Source organism: Acomys minous (assembly GCF_964271855.1).
Source record: "Acomys minous genome assembly, chromosome: 20".
Taxonomy (NCBI): domain Eukaryota; kingdom Metazoa; phylum Chordata; class Mammalia; order Rodentia; family Muridae; genus Acomys; species Acomys minous.
In genome coordinates, this window is record NC_140502.1 from 18,451,594 (window position 1) to 18,473,609 (window position 22,016).

General features: G+C 43.7%; 1 protein-coding gene across 1 annotated transcript; it reads left to right on the top strand.

Annotated features, from left to right (window-relative positions):
• Window positions 1–234: 234 nt before the first annotated feature.
• LOC311591128 (cell adhesion molecule CEACAM3-like) lies at window positions 235–21,133 on the top strand (the record flags this gene model as incomplete). The annotated part of the gene is made up of 8 exons (XM_084770495.1): window positions 235–300; window positions 3,695–3,860; window positions 4,893–5,252; window positions 11,089–11,448; window positions 14,489–14,848; window positions 16,246–16,602; window positions 19,466–19,813; window positions 20,850–21,133. The coding sequence occupies 8 exons, from the start codon at window positions 235–237 to the stop codon at window positions 21,131–21,133; spliced, it is 2,301 nt and encodes a 766-aa protein (XP_084626621.1).
• Between the last annotated feature and the right edge of the window lie 883 nt (window positions 21,134–22,016).

Below are 22,016 nucleotides of genomic sequence, written 5' to 3' on the forward strand. Positions count from 1 at the left end.
GTAGGTGCCTTAGACTTGTGCTGTTTATCTCTGCCTACTGTAGTGTTGATCTGAGAGAGTGAGCTGCCTGGTGTTTTCAGGTGCCTCTGTAGCCACCTGACTAGGGATAGGTGCCCTGATCTCCCCATTGCCACCTGCGTTGGTACTGGCAGGCCAGGTAAAAATCAACTTTCCTCACACCCACAGCTGTGTAGTATCCTTGGGGAACTGAGATATAGTCAAAACAGTGATGACATGAGGTTCATCAGTCCACCACAGTCAGCAGATGTGAAGAAGAACAAGCTGTCTGTCTGCAGTCAGGTAATCAGTGTCTCCCCCCTGGAGGCCTTCTCAAGCGTCTGGAATGGAGAGAAGCTGATGTTAATCTTGGTGATCAGCAGCTTGTCACGACATCTGGTCCAGGAAGGGAGAACAAACAGTTAGATTTGACTACAGAACCAAGCCACCTTAGTATGAGGCATTTCTGCAGAATTCTATGAATCCAAAGGTCATTTAGTAGACAGAAAACCATGTGTTCTCCTGTGTGCTGATGTAACTACCCCTGCAGAGTAAGTGACAGGCCTTTCTTTTGTCCTCCTCCTATAGAGAGATCCTGTATCTATCACAGGGATTGACTGCACAGCGAGTCACTTACTTCAAACAAATTTGCTGTCTGCCTCTCTTTTTATACTACTGTATATTTTGGAGAGGTAATACTGCATGCATTGGCCTTAATCCTGGGTATTAGAAACAGTGGTCTCATATGGAGAAAGTTAGTGCCCTAAATCCCTAGCCCAGATCTGCCAAATTAACATGTCCCTTACTGGCATAGTTCCAGCAAATTCTTGCTCTTTCCCCTTACCAGTCAGAGCTGCCTCTAAAACATCTACCCAGGAGGGCTGGTGACATGGTTCAATGATTAGGACCACTGTGTGCTCTTATAGAAGACCCAAGTTCAATTCCCAGCACACACACAAAGCAGTTCACCACCATCTTTAACTTGAGGTTCAGGGGATCCAATGCCCCCTTCTGGCTTCTGTGGATACCAGGCATGCTTGTGGTGGACAGTTTTGTATGCGTCCAAGAATAACTATACTTACCTCAGGTTGAAGTACAGTTAATATAGCCTTCTAGAGACCAGTATTTCCCCTTCCCAATCTGACATCACATGTGGCTTAATTCTGTTTATTCCAGATGGTCTAGAGACCCTACTTATATCCTCCTCAGATATCCATTTCCATCTCGGGCCAAACTTCAATGTCTCCTGACATGCAGCCTCTCACTCACCTCCACATTACTCTTGGCTTACCCAGTGAAAGTCCCAGTCATGCTCCCTAGGGTTCTTTATCGCAAACATCTCTAATAACAGCAGCAGAACCTATATCTGCCTAGTCTCTAATTCTGTCCCTGTCCTCAATGGGACCACAGTCAAAATTCTGGTATATGGATCTCTGAAATACTCGCACTGAGCTTTGGGGAGATGCCTTATGAGTATAGAAGCAAATTACCAACTCATGCTCACAGGCAAAAAAAAAAAATTCCAAATACTCTTGTGAGATTTCAGCTCCATTTCTTTCTTCTCTCCATCTCTGATTTCTTCTGGTTAAAATTGGATTGGTCTTCAGTATGAGTGCATGCATTTTTCCAAGTAGGAGGACCCACCCTTTTGGAACAATGTAATTTAGCTCAAGTAGGTTTTTCTTTCAGTCACTCATTCATGTTTTCCTGTCCCATCTATTTGATTTCCTGATTTTTGTTCTTCAAGACACAGAAGGACCAATTAGAGCCTTGAACCTTGCTCACGCTCTTTTACCACAATGCTCACAGGTCCTGACTTGTCTCGGCTGGGCATTGGCTTCTTCTCTGATTCAATTGGTGCTGGAAAAAGGAGGTGATGTACGTGCCTGGGAAGCTTCTCCTGAGTCAGGATGAAAGCAGGGCTTCAGTTATGCTGTTTCAGTTACTTTTCACAATGTCAGTGGTGGACATCATGTTGTCCATGAGCTCAGCACCAGGGAAGTGGGAGAAGGGAAACCCTGGAGAGATTCCATGAAGTGTGTCCTATCGCTGAGTGTTCATCTGTGAAGGGTGGTGGACACCAATGCTTGTGATTACTGCAGGAAACAGAGAGGATATTTACTTGGAGAATGGGGACCTTCTTTTGGCATTTCCTACTGGACAAGGATGACTAACATTCTGAAACAGCCTTATAGTTAGCCTTGTTCACACATCCCAGAGTTGTTTTCGGGGAAAAGAGATTTCACTGAGTCTCTTATGTCATTTACTCTCTCTTGAGGTGCTGATCCTTAGGGTTGTTTTTAATCACAGCAATAAAAAGAGACGTAGAACAGTCTGTAGGGAAGAGCAGTGGACACAGCCATTTGAATCAATACTCTATGTAGTCAAGACCAAATCCCCTAAGGAGATGGTGGGCAAACAGAAGGAATGATTTAGACACTAGCGATGAGCCAGCAAGTAAAGACTTTCTCTTAGACACCTATCGTTTGAATACATACTGAATGTTCTAGAAAATCTCCTTGAAATTTTCTGAGCACAAGGCTCCTCCTCTGGATCAAGTCTTATTTCACCTTTAGTCCAGGGATTCCCAGGAAAAACCTGGAATCTTGTCTAGATGCACCCAACATTAGATGGAAGCAGGAGCTCTGGAGTGCACAGTAGGCCGGATGACAGGCCATACCTCCAACCTGTGAAGAAAGGATCATGGCAGGACACATTTGACTTGTGGGCCATCTCTGCTGTTGGACTAGACATGAGGTTGCTGTTTTCCCATTGATCTTCAGGAGGCAATATCAGGACACACACTCAACACTCAGAACATTGTTTCCCTGAGCCATGTCCTTGCCTAGGAGACTGGTATCCATCCTTTCCCTGCTTATGTAGAGCTCCTTCCCAAGATACTGCTCAATTCATTTTGTTTGAGAACACCACTGTCTGGCGAATCTTAATGTTCCCCTTCCCTGCATCTTCCATAGGGAAATACAGGATTTATGCAGAAATATGATTTATACCAAGGCCAGAGGTGACCCAGAAAGATTAGAAACAACCTTAGCTCTCACAACACACCGGTCAGCATACACAAAATGATGGATGACTGCTTTGAAACACTCCATAGGAAGAAGGAACCCACAGTCCTTTCCAGGACACACTGACAACTTTTTCCTCAACACTAAGGATGTGAAACTCCTCACACAAATGCTCCTGGGTTTCTCTCCTGGATCAGGAGATTGGGGACATTAGTGTTAAAGGATTGATAATCATCCCTGGTCATCACTCAGCTGGTCTCTTTCAAGCCCTCGGAGGCATGTTTCATCTTCCTGCTGGGAAATCCCACATTCCCAGAGCAATGGGGACCCAAGGCAGACTGGGTGCTCTGCTTTGTCTGTGTGTCACAGTGTGTGTCACAGTGACACACAGACACACTGTGTGTCACAGTGACACACAGACATGACAGAGTCTCCCTCTTTGATATTGACAGACCCAAGTCCAGAACTTGGCAGATGTCAGCCCCGGGATGAGCTGTTGTTCTCTGAGGTCACAGGGATGCTTATCAGCCTTGTTGCTCAATGTGTTGCTTGGGGGAAAAAGGTAAAGAGAAAATATGAGAAGGATGCGGAGGCAGCACTGAAAGTGGAAGGGATATAGGAGCTCCTTAGACATAGACCCCACTCCTCACAGTCTGTTGGATTCTGTGAAGTGCTCCTTCCTGAGAAGACAAACAGCTCAGAGAGAAGACAGACAGCAGAGGCTGGTCGCCTTGCTGGAGCTGAAGCTCTTCTCCCCAGAGTACGTCATAGTGAGAAGTCAGATGATGGTGTCCCCAATGCTTTCATTCAAAGAGTGGCAGGGGCTCCTGCTGATGGGTAAGTGTCACCAATCGCTGAATTTGTGTCTGTGGAAGGGAACTTAGAGTGAGGCGTGAGTCTTCTCAAGAGGACAGGACTCAGGGTTTCTGTGAAATAATAGGACAAAAAGAGAGCAATCGATTCAGCCTCCTGAAGCTCTTTGGGGACAAGTAGTGATGAGTAGAGAAGAGCCCCAATGTTCTCTATTCAAACCAAGTCACAGTGGCTGCTCTTTCCTGTAGACCGAAGCTCCCAACCATGATCAATTAGAAATCAAACAGGAGTGTTGAGCAAAACGTCTCAGTGTGTGGAGGCCATGACAACCTGAATTCAGTCTTCAGCTTCCACACATTAGATGAGTGAACAGACTCACAGATTCTTTTCTCTGTCCTTTACACTGTTGCTGTGGTATGCACTCTCATGTGCACATGCTGAGACATGAGCGAGCCTTGACAAACCCACACATACAATACATAAGTAATGTAAGAATATTTAAATTCTCATTGAGTATAACTATTTGCTTTTTGCTACAAACCTGGGAACTTAGTAGATTAATCCATAGGCACACCCTTCCTTCCTTCCTTCCTACCTTCCTTCCTTCCTTCTTTGTTTCCTTGCTTCCTTCTTTCCTTCTGCCATTCATGTTCAGGTCTTTTCCAGGAAGTTAACCATCCTAATATGGCAGACTAACCCCTGTCCTCTCATAGCCCTGGTCATAGTGGACCAGAAATTAGAGTATCTGCAAGATGATATAATGGATTTCCTGGTATCACAAATGGATAAAGAAAAAGTCAGAAAGTGAGGACTTTCTAGAGAAAGAGGTTGGTGAAGCATCCTCACACCAAATATAGGGATAGTGAAGGGTGGGTGAACCAGGCAGACACCAGAGCAGAGAATTTCTAAGAGAGGTAAATGCATACCGAGAGGCTCTGTGGGAATGGTGGTGATATTCCTGACTTCCATTAAGGTGGGTAGGTACACCACTATCCACACACTTGAGTGATGATCACACCTGCTCAATAGTAATTGTTTCTCTTTCTTTCCTTCTAGCCTCCTTTGTAACATGCTGGCACCTGTCTACCACTGCCCATACCAAGATCGAATTAGTGCCACACAAAGTGTTTGAGGGAGAAAATGTCCTTCTACTTGCTAAATATATGCGAAAGAATCTTAAATCCTTTGTCTGGTTCAGAGGGATAGCAGAAAAGAGCCATGAGATTGCACTGTATGCAGTGAGTGATAAAGAAACTGTGACAGGGCCTGAACACAGTGGCAGAGAGACAATCTACAGTGATGGATCTCTGCAGATCTGCAACGTCACCCAGAGGGACACAGGATTCTACTATCTACGAACGTATAATATGAGAGAAAAAATTGAAACAGTATCACGCATATACCTCTACGTGTACAGTAAGTGATTCACCCTGGATGCTGGGTGAGGTTTATTCTACCAGGCACACACATTGCCAAGGGAATCGTGTTCATTCCTCCCCTTTATGTATTTCCTTTTGTAAGACCTAGACAGAGGTCCAAGGCATCTCAGAAAGGCCTAAGAACCACGTGGGCAGACACATCACACAGCTGAGAAAGTGGTAGCATCATCTTGATTCCATGCATGGGATGGTGGAGGCCAGAGCCCTCTTTCAGGGATTCAGGTCACCTCCTCACACACACCCAGGGTGGAAGAGACTCCTGATACATCTGCTCCTGGGCGTTTATTCTCTGTCATAACACTGACTGGTGCTTGTAGCGCGAATGGGACAGTCTTCTCCCCCACTCATCACTCAGCTGGTTGTTTTGGATACCTCACAGGCATTTATGAAACATGCTTGCTGAAAGCAAATTCCCTGTTTCCAGAGCATTGAGAACACAGGTCAGACTTAGTTCACAGCTGGTTTTCTGTGTCACACAGCAAATGCTGAGGGTCCCTCATTGTTGCTGACAGACTAAGGCCAGGACACACCAGAGGGCACATTGATAATCAGCAGTTTGTAGCTCATTGTGTGGACTCTATGACTGAATAGTAAAGACAGAAGGGAGAGGAACAGCAGGAAGCATGGGGAGTGTTGCATGGTCTGAGACTTCATTCATTCACTCATTCTTTCATTCATTCATTTATTTTCCACAGGTGTTGCAATTTGTTTTGAGAAGTGATATTTTTCATTAATGTGTTTATTTAATCTCTTTACAGCAAGATCCTATCTGCTTTCCTCCTCACCTCCCAGTCACACACTACAATCCCCCCTTTACTATTTATTATGTATACAATGTTATGTCTGCATGTACAACTGTGTGCCATAGGAGGGCACCTGATCATATTATAGATGGTTGTGAGCTACCATGTGGTTGCTAGGAATTGAACTCAGGACCTTTGGAAGAGCAGCCAGTGCTCTTAACCTCAGAGCTATCTCTCCATCCCCTCTTTCCTTTTTATCAGAAAATGGGAGGACCCCAAAGGGGGAATAACCCACTCAGGCACTTCAAGTTTTAGCCAGATTAAGCACATCCTCTTCAAATTTTGTTTCACAAGGCTATACAGCGAGGGGAATGGGATGCAATGGCAAGTCACAGAGTCAGAGACTGCCTCCACACTCACTCTAGAGAAGCCACATGTTGACCATGCTGCACATCAGCCATATATATGTAAGGGGTCTAGCTCCAGCCCATGCATGCTCTATGTTTGGTGGTTCAGTCTCTCTGAGCTCCCATGGGCCCACAGTAGTTGACTCTGTAGGTCTTTTTGTGGTGTCCATTTCCCATCCAGCTCACTCCATCCTTCTTCCCACTCTTCCACAAAACTCCTTGAGCTGTGCAAATTCTTTGTCTGTGAGTCTCTGCATATGTTCCCATCAGAAGTTGGATGAAGCCTCTCAGAAGACACTTATTCTAGTCTCCTGTCTGCAAACATAGGAGGGTGTCATTAATAGTGTCAGGGGTTGGTTCTCTCCCATAGGGTAGATTGCAAAATGGGCCAGTCATTGGTTTGCCATTCCCTCAATCTCTACACCTTTACCCCTACACTTCGTGAAGGTAAGACAAATTTTGGGTCAAAGATTTTATGAATGGGCTGGTGTCCCCCTCCCTCCATTGTAAGTCCCACCTGGCTACAGCAGGTGGCCACTTTAGACTCCTTAGCCCTCAGTGGTAGAATTATCAGCAAGGGCCATAGATTCCTGTGAGCCTACACTATCCTGCCCTACCCAGTTTTTCGGGAATGGGTTTGTCTATGGAGCTCTGGCTGTCCTGCATTCCCTATGTAGACCAGGCTGGCCTCAAACTCACCACAATCCAATGGCATATGCCTCCTGAATACTGGGATTAAAGGTGCCTGGCCTTTGTACCCCATTCTTAAATTGGGGTTTTTTGTATGTTGGTGTTTAATTTCTTGAATTATTTATATATTTTAGATATTAGCCTTCTGTAGGGTTGGTAAAGATGTTTTTTGATTGTGTAGGCTGTCAGTTTTTCCTATTGACAATGTCCTTTGCAATGCAGAATCTTTTCAGTTTTAAGAGGTTCCATTTATTTATTGTTGATATTAGTGCCTAAGCTGTTCGTGTTCTGTTCAGACTGTTGTCTCTTGTGCTAAGGAGTTCGATGCTAACCTCCATTTCTTCTTATAATACATTTCGTGCATTTGTTTTTATGTTGAGGTGTTTGATCCACTCATACTGGAGTTTTGTGCACAGTGATAGATATGGCTCTATTTGCAGTCTCCAAATGCCAACATCCAGTTAGAACGGCACCCTGTGTGAAGATTCTTTCTTTTTTCCATTGTATGTTTTTTGTTACTTTGTCAAAAGTGAGGTGTCAATTGGTGCGTGGGTTTTTTTCTGGGTCTTTGATTTAATTCAATTGATAGATGTGTCTGTTTTCATGCCAGTAACATGCAGTTTTTATTATTTTTCCTTTGTCAAACCACTTGAAATCAAGGATAGTGATATCTCCTAAAGATCTTTTATTGTGCAGGATTGTTTTAGCTATCCTGAGTTTTTTTTATTTTTTTTATATGAAGTTGAGAATTTCTCTTTTGAGGTCTACAAAGAATTGTGTTGGTATTTTGATGGCAATTATATTAAATATATAGATTGCCTTTGGTTAGAAGACCATTTTTACTATTTTAATACTACCAGTACATGAGTATTTTTGCATTCTCTTATATCTTCTTCAATTTCTTTTTTCCAGGATTTCAAGGTATTGTCATACAGATTTGTCACTTGCTTGGTTTGAGTTACACTAAGATATTTAATATTTTTCCTTTCTATTGTGAAGGATTTTTTTTGTTTCTTTCTCAGATATTTGTCATTTATACACAGGGTGGCTACTGATTTTTTTAGTCAAATTTGCATCCAGTCACTTTGCTGAAGGTGTTTATCAGCTGTAGGGGTTCTGTGGTAAAATTTTGGGGGTCACTTATGTATACTTTCATATCATCTGTGAATAGTGATACGTTGACTTTTTTCTTTCCAAATTCTGTCCCCTTGATCTTCTTTAGTTGTCTACAGCTCTAGCTAAAACATTCAGTGCTATGTTTAATAGATATGGAGAGTGTGGGCAGATGTGTCGTGTCCCTGCTTATAGTGGGATTGGTTTGAGTTTCTCTCCATTTAATTTAGTGTTAGTTATTAGCTTGTTGTATGTTTTCTTTATTGTGTTTAGGTATGCTCTTTGTATCTCTGATCTCGTTAAGGCTTTTATCATGAAGGTGTGTTGGATTTTGTCTTAGATTTTTCAACATCTAATGAGATATGACGTTCATTGTGTGACTTAGGCTTTAATAATGTTCCTTTTGAGAATGTGTGTGCCCTTGCATTTGGGGGATAGATGTTCAGAATTGAGACATTATCTTGGTAGATTTTACCTTTGGTGAGTATGAAGTGTCCTTTCCCATCTATTTTGATTAATATTGATTGAAAGTCTATTATGTTATATAGTAGAATGGCTATTCCATCTTGCGTCTTGTGTAAATTTGCTTGGAAAATTTTCCCAGCCCTTTATTCTGATGTAATGTTTATCTTTGTTGCTGAGGTGTGTTTCTTCTATGCAGAAAAAGGATGGATCTTGTTTTCTAAGTCATTCTCTTAGCCCATGTCTTTTTATTGGGGAATTGAATCCAGTGATGTTGAGAGGTATTAATGATCAATGATTGTTAATTCATGTTATTTTGATGTTGCTGGTGTGAGTGTGAGTGTCTTTGTGTGCCCCCTTCTTTTGTTTTTGCTGATATAAAATTATATTTTTCCTGCATTTTCTTGAGTACAGTTAATCTCCTTAGATTGGTTTTTTTTGGTGGTGTTGGTGGTAGTGGTAGGGTTTTTTTTTGCTTCTAATATTTTCTATAGGGCTGTATTTGTGGAAAGATTTTTTTCAATTTGGTTTTGCCATGGAATATCTTGGTTCTCCATCTATGGTGAATGAAAGGTTTACTGGATATAGTAGTCTGGGCTATTATCTGTGTTCTGTTAGGGTCCACATGATATCTGAGAAGGCCCTTCTGGCTCTTAGAGCCTCTATTGAGAAGTCTGGTGCAATTCTAATAGTCTGTCTTTGTGTGTTATTTTTGCCCTTATCCCGTGTGGCTTTTAATCTTCATTCTTTGTTATGCATATTTAGTGTTTTGATAATTATGTGTTGAGGGATTTTATTTTTTCATTTTCTTTTTGGTTTTGGTTTCTGGTTTTTTCAAGAGAGGGTTTCTCTGTTTAGCCATGGCTGTCCTGGGCTCACTTTGTAGAGCAGGCTGTCCTTGAACTCACAGTGATCCACCTGCCTTTGCATCTCTGAGTGCTGAGATTGCAGGCATGTGCCACCACACCCACTGAGTATTGTATTTTTGGGCCAATATCTTTGGTGATATGTAAGCTTCTTGCATGTTTGTAAGTATATCTTTCTTTAGGTCATGACAATTTTCATCTGTGATTTTGTTGAAGATGTTTATTGGGCCTTTTTGCTGGCCATCTCATTCATCTATTTGTATTATTCTTATGTTTGGTCTTTTCATGGTGTCCAACATTTCCTGCATGTTTTCTTATAGAAACTTTATAGACCTAGCATTTTCTTTTACTGATGTATCAATTTCTTCTATGCCTAATATTCTCTCTCCCATCTCTTGTATTCTGTTGGTGATGCTTGTGTCTGTAGTTCTTGTTTTCTTTTCTAGGTTTCCATTTCTAGGGTTGCCTCAGTTTGTGTGTGTGCATTTTTTTGCTTCTATGTTAATTTTCATGCTTTAGAGAGATATATTCATTTCTTTCTTCTGTTTACTTGTATTTTTCCTGTATTTCTTTAAAGGATTCATTCATTTCTTTTATCTGTTTGATTATATTTTTCTGAAAAATTTTGAGGGATTTATTTACTTCCTGTTTAAAGGCCTCCATATTTTTCATAAGATTAGAATTAAGGAGGTTTTCTTGCTCTTTTGTTGTGTTATGATACCCATTGCTTGTTTTAGTAGGATAACTGGGTTATAGTGATGACATATTGCACTGAATTTTGTTGAGTGTGATCTTATTCTGGCCTTTAGCCATCTGGCTTTCACTGGTGTTGGCAGGCTTGGTGGAACCTGATGGCAGTAGGCCTCTGGAATTGCAGGTAGATCTGGAAGTCTGTGATGGATGCAGGCCTCTGGTAGTGGCAGTGTCTATGGCCTTGGTAGTACCTAATGGCTGCCACCCCTGGAAATGAAGGTTGAGCTGTGTCTTGGTAAAATGGCATGCTGATAATTTTTTGTATTGTAAGATATCATGTTCTGTTCCTTTTCATCTACTTAATGGTCGGTAGAATGCCTGGCTTTTTAAGAGCAGCATTTAAAAAATGTATAGAGATCTCCATTCTCATAATAACCTAATCATAGTTGGCTTAAAATAATGAAGGTAAAAGGTGAAGTGTAGTATTGATAAAAACTACAAGAGGATAAAACAACAATAAGAGTTAGAGAATGAAGTTCCAGATCTGGTAGGGAGGGAAGTAGTGCAGGAATCACCCAATATCAATCTACATAGAGTATAAGCAGGGAAATGAGAGTATTAAGCTAGAGCTATACTGATATACAAGTGAGAGCTTTATGTACATGAAACACGAAGTGCAGGGACACTGAGTTTATGGAAGTAATTTGGAGACCTCCATAAAGTATGGTAGGGAGCCTATCACCCACACAGCTTGCCTGAGGAATGAACATATCTCAGGATACAGCGCCCCTCTTAACCAAATACAAAGTTCTAAGATCAATCTCTTTCTTGCCTTCCAGGTTTCAATTTGACACTTGTATGCCCTCCCACCTCTGCTCAGCCCAGCATTGAATTAGTGCCTCCCTATGTTGCTAAAGGAGGAAATGTTCTTCTACGCGTTCACAACCTCCCAGAGAAGATTCAAGTAATATTCTGGTACAGGGGGGTAGCTGTGTTGAGTGGCAGAGTGGTTTCTCGATACATAATAGCCAAGAATTTAAGTGTGAAGGGACCTGCACATCGTGGTAGAGAGACCATGTACAGCAATGGATCCTTGCTAATCCAAAATGTTATTGGGAATGACACTGGATACTATACCCTACGAACTCTGAGTACAGATCAGAAAGAGGAAGTGGTGCATGTACAACTCCTTGTGGGTGGTAAGTGATTGTCTGTGATCAGTCAGTGCTGCGTGGGGCTTAGACACACAGGGCTGTCACAGCTGGCAAATGACCTCTCTTCCTCTATACTGTGTCCATGTTGGAGTTTGAGCACTTAGTGCTGTACACGCATGGTGGAGAAAGGTGACATAGATTAGACTACTTTTCTGATCCAACTATCATAGATTACAGAGAGAGAGAGAGAGAGAGAGAGAGAGAGAGAGAGAGAGAGAGAGAGAGAAAGTATGATAGGAAATGGTTACTTATTCAAGGAGCATCAGATTCATTCCAGTTTCTTTATGTTCTCACTGTGAACATGGTATTGAGAAAGACCCTGTTGGCTACAGGCAGATTTTGTGTCCTAACAGAGAAGTGAGCACCAGGATGCACTGGCTCCAGATCTCTGTTCTAGCTTGGACTATAAGTGATCCTGAAATGTATTTTGCCAGGGCTGGAGTTTTACTGTTTCAGTCGACAGGGAACAATGGTTTGCAGCCATCCATATTTCATGGGAAACCAAATAGTGCACTAATTAGAGAGCATTCACTGAGCAATATCACCTGGGCACGGCCTGAGACTTGGCATGAACAACAGAGCTGACCAGGTCACCAGGCCATGAGCCAATTGTCCATATCAGCTTATGGAACCTCACAGGAAGTTCAGCGTACCCAAGGGGAAGAACAGATGACATAGGTCCTGCTGACAAGTGCTTGTCCTCTGACGTCCAGCCATGGAAATTCTCTCTTGTAGTCAAAGAGTAACAGGCTCTGCTAGTCTTGACAGCTCCCAGACATAAGTGTCAGTCATCCTATTGATCAAGAGGGAGTAGTAGTAGCTCACGGTCAAACACTGAGAATCTCATTTACTGGAGAAGATGAAAGAAATGGTTTCCCTTTCTATCCCAACAGACATAGAAGTGTCTCCCAGAAGGACAGTTTGATGTACTTGCTCTTTCCTTTAGCCCAGAAAACTACTAGGCGACCCTGTTCTACATTTTTCCCCTCTAGCATCTTGAGTTGGGGACAGAGTGAGGACAGTTGAATTGCCAATCTAAGGACAGAGGCATCCCTAAAAAGTCAGGATTGGTATGAGCAGACCTAAACAATGTCTCGGCCAAAAAAGAAGGCTGGAATTCATGGTCCTCACTGAACTGCTCCACTGCAGAGTGAGCTCACTGCTCTCCATGCCTTAGGGGACCTGCTGCACACACAGAACATGGATCTCCTGATACAAAAACTGTTCCTGAATGTTTGTCCTGGAGCAGACCCTGAATGGTAACACTAGTGATAAAAGATAAATGTCCTATCCCCGTTGTCACCCTGTTGGTCCCTTTTGAGCCCTCACAGACATCTCTGCCACCTTCTGACGATGGATAAATTTCACCTTCCCAGATTTGAGGACATGGGGATTACTTGGTACCCAATGGAGTTTCTGTGTCACCAAGGATGCATAGGGAGCACGAAGTGCCCTTCTTGGTTGTGAGAGAGTCAAGGCCAGCCAAAGCAGGGGTCAGCCCTGGGGTGAGATGTTGGATTCTAGCTCATAGTGGTGCTTATCAGCCTATTGCTCACTGTTTAGACTGGAGACTGAAACATAAAGAGAGTGAGAGTGAGAGATGCACCTGGCAACACTGAGGGGAGAAGACAGCAGTGTCTCAACCAAGCACCACACCCAAAGCTATGTGACTCTGTGAGGGACTTTTGCCTCAGTGTAGACTCAGGTCAGGAGGGAAGACCACAGAGATGCTGAAGCAGAAGCTCCCCTATATTGTGTGAAGTTGGCACATACACCCGAGGCTGTTGGGGTGTCACTGTTCCTCCATAAATTGGGAACTAGGGGAAGGGCTAGTACTCTAAGTGAAGAGAGAATTCCCTCACAGTGTGTGGTAAGGCAACGCTCACGCCCTGGCTAGAGTCTCCAGGGAGGGCAAGAGTCTGAAGGAATTCGAAGTGTCTGCTTGCCCCTGAGTGGAGTTGACAAAGAGGTTGACAGATGTTCAGCAGCAGCAAGATCTCAGTGGAAAGGAAATGGTAAAAGGTGTCCACAAAAGCTAGATTGTTCTATACTCAAAGTCAATCACATGGTCCATTATATTCTCAAGAGTGCTGTTGCTATGTTGGAGTGGCTCAGGAAAAAAATTTGGCCTGGATAGGACAGTGAAGTGTCTCAAAAAGGAAAGGCATATCTGCCAGGCCAGAGGGCCTGAGGTAAATGCTCAGCTCCTTCATGTTCAGAGAGAACTCTCTGCCTCCTCAAGGTTGTTCCTTGCAACACACAGAACTACTATGGCATGCACCCACCCATATACACATCTATGCAGAAATGCATGTGGTTCACTCCTGCATGTATTCATATACATTTGTAATAGATATCAATGTAAAAGAATTAAGTTAAAGAATTAAATCAAATAAATCTCAAAGCTGAGTCTTTTCATAAGTAAAATCCTGCACAAGCTGGACCTTAGGACCATCAGTTTCTCATTAATTTTCGTTCATTCTCACATTCATTCCTCAGGAGTATCTGAGTTTTTTCTAGGCAATATTTTTTCCCACAAAAATATTTAAGAATGAGAATGTCCCTCACAAGACTCTATTCTGTGTAGACTGGAAGATAAACCTGTGGAGGAAGCTAGAAGATGAAGTCATGTGGGTACTGTAGCCATTAAATGAAAACAACAACCACTTCTACTACTTCTACTACTACTACTACTACTACTTCTACTACTACTACAAGATTCAGAGAGCCCGGGGACAAAGTCTATGGGGAAGGAAGTCAGTGAGGCATCACCCCACTACCAATTTACACTGCGTGTGAACAGGGATCAAAATGCAGTGAGCCAGGGCCATGTTGACACCTGACGAGAGAGCGCCATACAGATTAAATGACAAATGCAGGTATTGTGCTGACCTCCACCGGGTAGGACAGGACCCTCACCTACGCACCTCTGCAGAGCAATGGACACATCTGTACAGGACACAGGGCCCCATCTTTGCTGAATAAAAACGTCCCAATATTGATGGATGGATCTGTTTCCTTCTAGCCTCCTTCTTGCCCTGTGGACAGTCTCCCACCTCTACTCCGTTCAGCATTGAATCAGTGCCACCCCATGTTGCTGAAGGGCGAAGTGTTCTTCTACTCGTTCACAATCTCCCAAGGAATCTTCAAATGCTTTTCTGGTACAAAGGGGTGGTTGTGTTCAAGAACCAAGAGGTTTCTTGGTATGTAATAGCCAATAATTCATGTATGGAGGGACCTGCGCACAGTGGTAGAGAGACATTGTACAGCAATGGGTCCCTGCTGATCCACAATGTCATCTGGAATGACACTGGATTCTACACCCTTCGCACTCTGGACACAGATCTGAAAGAGCAAGTGAGGCATGTGCAACTCCATGTGGATGGTAAGTGATTGTCTATGATAAGCCAATGGTGGGTGAGGCTCTGAAGCACAGTGGTGTGTCTTCTGGCCTTGGAATACTGTTTTCATGTTAAGATGTGAGGACTTAGAGCAAGACACACATGATGGAGACAAATGGGCATAGATCAGACTCCATTGTCTGGCTCTCTCCTCCATCAATTAATATCTTCAAGGAAATGAACTCAGCCTAGAATTTCAGACACCATCCAGGCTTGTGGGAATCTCAATGCATGTTTTGCTAAGAAAGCCCTGTGGGCATTAGGCAGGGGCTGGTTGGAGAAAACTATGGCATCCTAATAATGGTAGTGACTATGAAACCTTGGCTGTACTCATCCACCCTAGGTTCAATTTCTAGTGAGTCTAGGGAGCATTTTGCCAGGGCTGGACTATTAGTTAACACCTCTTGGTACTGACAGAGGACAGTGGTGTTGGCTGTTCATGTCAGACTGTTGTGTTTATATTCTCCAAACATGAGGGTCATAACTAAAATCTATGAAGTGTTTCAGAGAGCATGGAGGAGTGCTGCTTACTGGTTTACTCCTCATTACATGCTTAGCCTTGATTCTTGTAGCCCCAGCATCCCTTAGGATAGGAGTGGAACTTCTTGCAGTGGACTGGACCCTCCCATATCAGTCCACAGTGGCAATTTTAATTGATGCTCCATCTTTCAAATCTACTGTGTTTCTTTTAAATTTTGGTATTTCTAGACAATTTTTCTGTGTAGCCTTGGCTTTCCTTCTCTTACTTTGTAGAGTAGGCTGGCCTCAAACTCACAGAGATCTGCCTGGCTTTGCCTCCCTGAGTGCTGGCATTACAAGTGTGTGTCACTTTGCCTAGCTTCAGATCCACTCTTGCTTGTGTGAAGCTCCCATTAAACCAGTCAGAATAGTTCCTGAGCCTTTTCCAAGACTTGAGCCTGCCATGCAAACGAGACTGCTCCCTGTATTCACCCATCCTGCCCTATGTGATATAGAGCAGAGCAGCCAGAACACCTAGAAGGTTGAGTCAGGGGCTGACTGGAGGCACAAAGGAAACCAAACAAAAGTCAGAGAATGACGATGGGTTTGTGGAGGAAAATTCAGAGGACTCATAATCACAACCTACAGGGTGCATGACTACAGTGTGCATGAATGTGTGCAGTATCTGGCAGCCATGGAGACACCTGAGGAGAGAGATCCATGCAGAAGAGATGACACATTTCAGGTCACTCAGGGAATGAAGGATGTCATGTTGCTGACTTTCTCCATGTGAGATAGATTCATCCACACTTGTATCTCTAGGCTGAGTGATCAGTCAATCTATCAGGTCAGGATGGAGCTTGCCATCTTTCCACCAAATGCAATGATTCCATATGATGTGTTTTTCTCCTTTCCCTTCCAGCCTCGCTTTCTACTTGCTGTAACCCTCTCACCTCTGCCCCACTTGTGATCAACCAAGTGCCACAGAATGTTGCTAAAGGGGAAAGCGTTCTCCTCCAGGTTCATAATCTGCCACAAGACCTGCATGCATTTTCCTGGTACAAATCTGCATATAGAAGCCCGCTTTTAAAAATTGTGCTATACACCTCATCCATGAATTCCATCATGAGAGGCCCTGCGCAAAGCAAAGGAATGACAGTGTACGCTAACGGATCCCTGCTCTTCCAGGATGTCACTGAGAATGATGCAGGATTCTACACACTAGAAATTGTAGACAGAGGGTTCAAAGTTACAATAATACATGCACAACTTCATATAAGTAAGTAGCTTCTAGGGTATGGGTATGTTGTATCCTGTTTTATACAGTGAACTGTGAGGTCTTGGCACTGCCTGCTCTCTCTCTGTTTCTCTCTGTCTGTCTCTTTTACCCTCGTCTCTCTGTCTCAGTCTCTCTGTCTCTGTCTGTCTCTCTCTCTCTCTGTGTCTCTCTCTCTCTCTCTGTCTCTCTCTCTCTCTGCACCGCTTCTCCTCACTGGGAATTTGGCACTTACTACAGGACACACATGGGGTAGACCAACAGCATTAGATAAAGACCCCTCACCTGTCCTGTGGTACACTCAGGGCAAGAATATCAGATTCAAACCACACATTTTAGTCCCTCACTGTTCCCATGGACTTGAAAAAGTCTATGGGAGACAGGCAGACCCTAGCTGTGGAAGCCTCGGGTACCTCACAAAGAGCAAATCTCTATACCTGGCTTGACTCCAGATGACAATGAAGCTTTATCTCACTGCTTGGTCCTGCTTCCTATTAGAGATGACATAGGACAAGCCTTTATTGGCCTGTGGAACCAGCCAGAACACTGTCATGAGAGCCATGGTAACAGTAGGCAGTCTGGTCACCTTCTCCAGGGACTCAGCAGGGAGATTAGGTGGACAGGTGCTCAGGGACCCAGGCCATAATTTACAGTCTTGACGGACTTTTGAGACCCACAGGAAGGTCAGGTTCTCCAAGGGGTGTGATAAAAGGCAAAAGTCCTCCTTGCAAGTGATTGTTTTAGGGGCCAGCTCTGGAAATCTCTCCTGCAGGCAGCTGGTAACAGAGGTGCAGTTCCACCTGTAATCACCAGGTGGCCTTAGAAGGACACACAATCACCATCTAGAAAATTATTTTCAGAAGCCAGGAGATTAATTGTAGCCTGGCTTCCACTCTTACACCTACAGACCTGACGTCTCAGGCTCAGTATTCTCAGACCTACTGGCTGCTCCTGGGATTCCAGACAGTACTAACCTACCAGAGGTTCCTGTGTAGTCACACGTCTCTCCTGGCACCTCCCATGGAGAAATGTAGACAGAGAACATCTACATCCCAGGAGGGGCATGCGCTGACCCAATGCATGGCTTAGCAAGCACAGGAAGATGGAGGGTCCCCATGAAAGTATTTCAAGGCAGATACAGTCAGTGTCCTCTCTTCAGGACTCAGATCACTCCCTGCTTCACACCCACAAGCACAATTCCTGGACTCATGAAGCTCCTGGGCTTCATGACAATGCACTCTGACTGGTAAGAACAGCTTTTTCCCTTTGCTATTGCATCACTTGGCTGGTCTCTTTCCAGCCATGTCACCTTCCTGCAGGCCCCGCAGAACACAGGGCAGACTAGGTGCCCTCTCAGGTTTCTGTGTTATAAAGGACATGTTAGAAGAACACAGAGATGGCAGCCCTCTGCTGAGCTGTTGTTTTTCTATGGCCATCAGCCTTCTTGCTTGTGTGTGATCTGGAGGACTGAAACATCTCTCTCTCTCTCTCTCTCTCTCTCTCTCTCTCTCTCTCTCTCACTCACTCATCTACTTAACTATCTATTGTATCTATCTGCTTATCTATCTATCTATCTATCTATTTATCTATCTATCTATCATCTATCTATCTATCTATCTATCTATCTATCTATCTATCACTTATCTAACTATCTGCCAAATGGGACACCAGGAAGAAATATATGTGGAAGGGACGGAGAAGGGTCTAGGACACCATCCTCGACAACAGTCAACATTACCATGGGAATGGCTCCTGCCTGGCAAGAGGCTCATCTCAGAAAGAGGAAGACAGTAGAGCTTGGGGATAGGGTTAGGTCAAACGCTATTCTTCACAGAGGGAGGGAAGAGCAAGCAATAAGTGCTTAAAGGACTTATTATGTACTTATTTGCAAAGGGCACAGATTATGGTAGTGGATTCTGTTGACCCCCCCCAACCCGAACAACATTGCCAGATGATAGGAGAGGAGGAGGGGATCTCAGAGCCTGGGGGATGGATAGAAAAATCTCTTTTAAATTGTTCTCTGACCTCCACCTAGGTGCCGTGATGAGCACCCACACATCACTCAGGATTGCATAAACCTTTCCAAAGACATATACTCCTATTTGCTCACACCCACACACCCACTCCCCACAAATGAAATAGTTAATGTGAGCTGGAAGTTTAAGCAGTGTCAGTATTTCCAGATACGAGAATTTCATTAACACCTGGACTTGCATGGCCAAGGGACTTTCATTCACCACCCACTTTTTTGTGTGTTTTGAGGCAGGGATTCTCTTTGTAGCCCTATCTATCCATGATGGACTTGAACTCACAGAGACCTACCTGCCTCTGCCTCCTGAGTGCTGGGATTAAAGGTGTGCACCACCATTCCCCCTCACCACCCACATGTATCTGAGCCCATCCAAGCTCTGGACCTTCCAGAAATATCAAACTAGTTTTTTTCTAACAAGACCCTAGCTTTAGTGGACTGGAAGACAGAGAATAAATCCCTCATTGAAGTGAAGTCCGGGGTTGGTTGGAACAAGGAAAGCAGAAGATTGAAGAGATCAAAAGGTGAAGCCTGGGGGTCTGTAGAAGAATAAGAGGTCAGGGAAGGCGCCCTCTCCCACATTTTCCTAGTGTGAACAGGAATGTGAGGACATTGAGGGCAGAAACTTCAAGAGGATAGATTTCAACATAGAGGAAATGACATGATCAGTTGCATCAAATTTTTATTTTCTTACTTCCTCTAATTGTACAGACACTCCCAACCACCTCCTCTGAGTGATGAATCTAGGCATTCAGGACACAGGGCCCATCTTTTCACCAACGATAAAAGTCTCAATATTGATAAAACCTATGCTTTTTCCTTCTGTCCTCCCTTTAGACTGCATTCACCCTTCCACTACTGGCCAGCTCATTATCGAACCGGTGCCTCCCAACATTGTTGATGGGAGCAACTCTCTCCTGCTTGTTCATAATATGCCAGAGAAACTTCAATCTTTTTACTGGTACAAAGGAGAAACCACTCTCAAAAAAAATTTACTTTCACGGCATGAAGTAACCATGAATACAAATATGCTGGGCCGTACATATGACCGTAGAGAGACTGTGTACCCCAATGGGTCGCTGCTACTGCGCAATGTTACAAAGGAAGATCCTGAATTCTACACCCTAATAATTTTAAATTCGAAGTCATACATTCAGGAGACACACGCACGGCTCCACATATACAGTAAGTGATTCTCTGTGACATCTGGGTGCTGGTGGGGTTGATTTCCTTTTATACACAGAGGACTCCCAAGTGTGGACTATGCATACCTCACCTCTACTTTGTGTCTCTACATAGGAGTTTGAGCACTCATTGCAGGACTCACATTGAGTAGAAATACAGAAATAGATAAGAATCCCTCACCTGACTCCATCTGCATAGGAGGATGTATGTTGGGTAACTCATCTTAAGGGTGCCAGTTAACCTCAGAACTTTGGGGCTCTCACAATAAAGGTGGCTCTGAGAAGTATTCTACAGACGTCAGGCAGGGACTCGATGAGAGAACCATGGTGTCATTATGAGGTGAATATCAGGAAGTCAAGAGTCCAGGTCTCTGTCCCAGACTCAATCCTAGATGTCCCAAAGGAGCATCTCTCCTCAGGGCTAGAATTGGAGTTCATGTTACAGCTGTCAGGGAAAAGGGCTTTGTTGACTGCCCAAATCCCATAGAGTGTGGGAGTAGCTGAGGAGTGCCAAGACAGCTGTAGTTATGTAGATCACCTGGGTATCTCTTTTTTCTTGGTTCTCAGTGGAGAGGTAACAGGGTCATAAGCCAACTGCTCTGATGGAATTAGGAGACTTATAGGAAGGACATGTTCTCAAGGAGAGGGACAGAGGAGACACTTCTCCAGGAAGCTCCTTGTCCTCATGGGTCCAGCCCAGGTAACACTCTTCTGCAGCTAGAGGGTAACAGATGTTCCTTATTTGAGCATCTTCCCCCATCCAAGGTCAGCCTCTTGCTCATATCTAAGTGCAATTCATAGACACAGTGGTGATTATGTACCACAAGTCCAAGTATAGGAAAACTAAGGCACATCAGACTGTGTCAGAGTCCCACAGGTCATGGGTGGCAAATCCAAAGCAGAAGAAATGTGTCTGTTGTCACAGTCTCAATGTCTCCACCCTGGAGGCTTTTTTTAGGTGTCTGTATACTACAGAAGGCTGGTTGAGCTCTCTGAAGGAATAATGTCATTTGGTCCCCTCCTCTGTTTCTTCACAGGGCCTGTGATACAGCCTTTTATTCAGATCACCAACACCACAGTCAGAGTACATAGCTCTGTCGTCCTCACTTGTGTCTCACTCGATACTGGAATCTCCATCCAGTGGTTCTTCAATGACCAGAATCTTCAGCTCACAGAGAGGATGACACTGTCCCCGACAAAGTGCCAGCTCACCATAGATCCTGTGAGGATGGAGGATGCTGGCAACTATCAGTGTGAGGTCTCCAACCCAGTCAGTTTTATGACCAGTTTCCGAGTCACCCTGGATGTTGTGAATGAGTGATTCCTCCTCTAATCCTACAGCAGATTGGGGGTGTTTCTTTGTCAATTTGGTACAAAAATTGGAAAAAAGTTACATCGTAGAAATTGTTAGGTACAACTCAGATATAGTCAGCATGTTGAGTAACACATGTAATCCTGGGATAAACATGTTCAACAACCAGCCAGGACACAAAGACAGATTCAGTTTCCAAAGGGGAAAATACATCAACATAGTAAAGAGACTTGCAAAGGCATTAAGGACTTAGCTTGTCAATCAAACATACAGCCAACCCTCAGAATCTATGAGAACTCATTTCAGGAGCTCCAAACTTCTGTTCATTCTGAGTCCCCTGTTAACATGGTGCAATGTTTTCATAGAGATAAACACATTTTATATGCTTAAGCATTTTCTGTGAATAACTTATTCACACAGGACTGATGCTGGCAAGCCACCAGTCATCCATGTGAGGTGAGGAAGAGTGACACGGGGAAGGTACTGTTCATCCTTTCCACTGGACATAACTAGAACCTAAGTGGTTTGGATGCACAGTTTGTTTGATTCACAGATATAAAATCGATCACGAACGCAGGACTGGACTCTATTTATTCTGGCGGTGGCTTTCACAATGTGAAGTTGTACAAAATTCTTTTTCCTGTTAACAATTTTTGAGACACATATGGGATTTTCCCCTTTGGTCATATCTATCTGGGCAATTAAGTGGCACAAAGTACACTCATATTGTCACTTGCCATCCACGTTGTCCACTCTCAAATCCTTTTTAAACCCATCACTGTGTAAATCCATCTACTTCCGTCTCTACGTATGTAACAAAACAGGACTTCTAATTGTGGTCAATATAAGTTTACTGAAGTACAACTCAGAAGGGTGTGTTTGTTCATGAGTT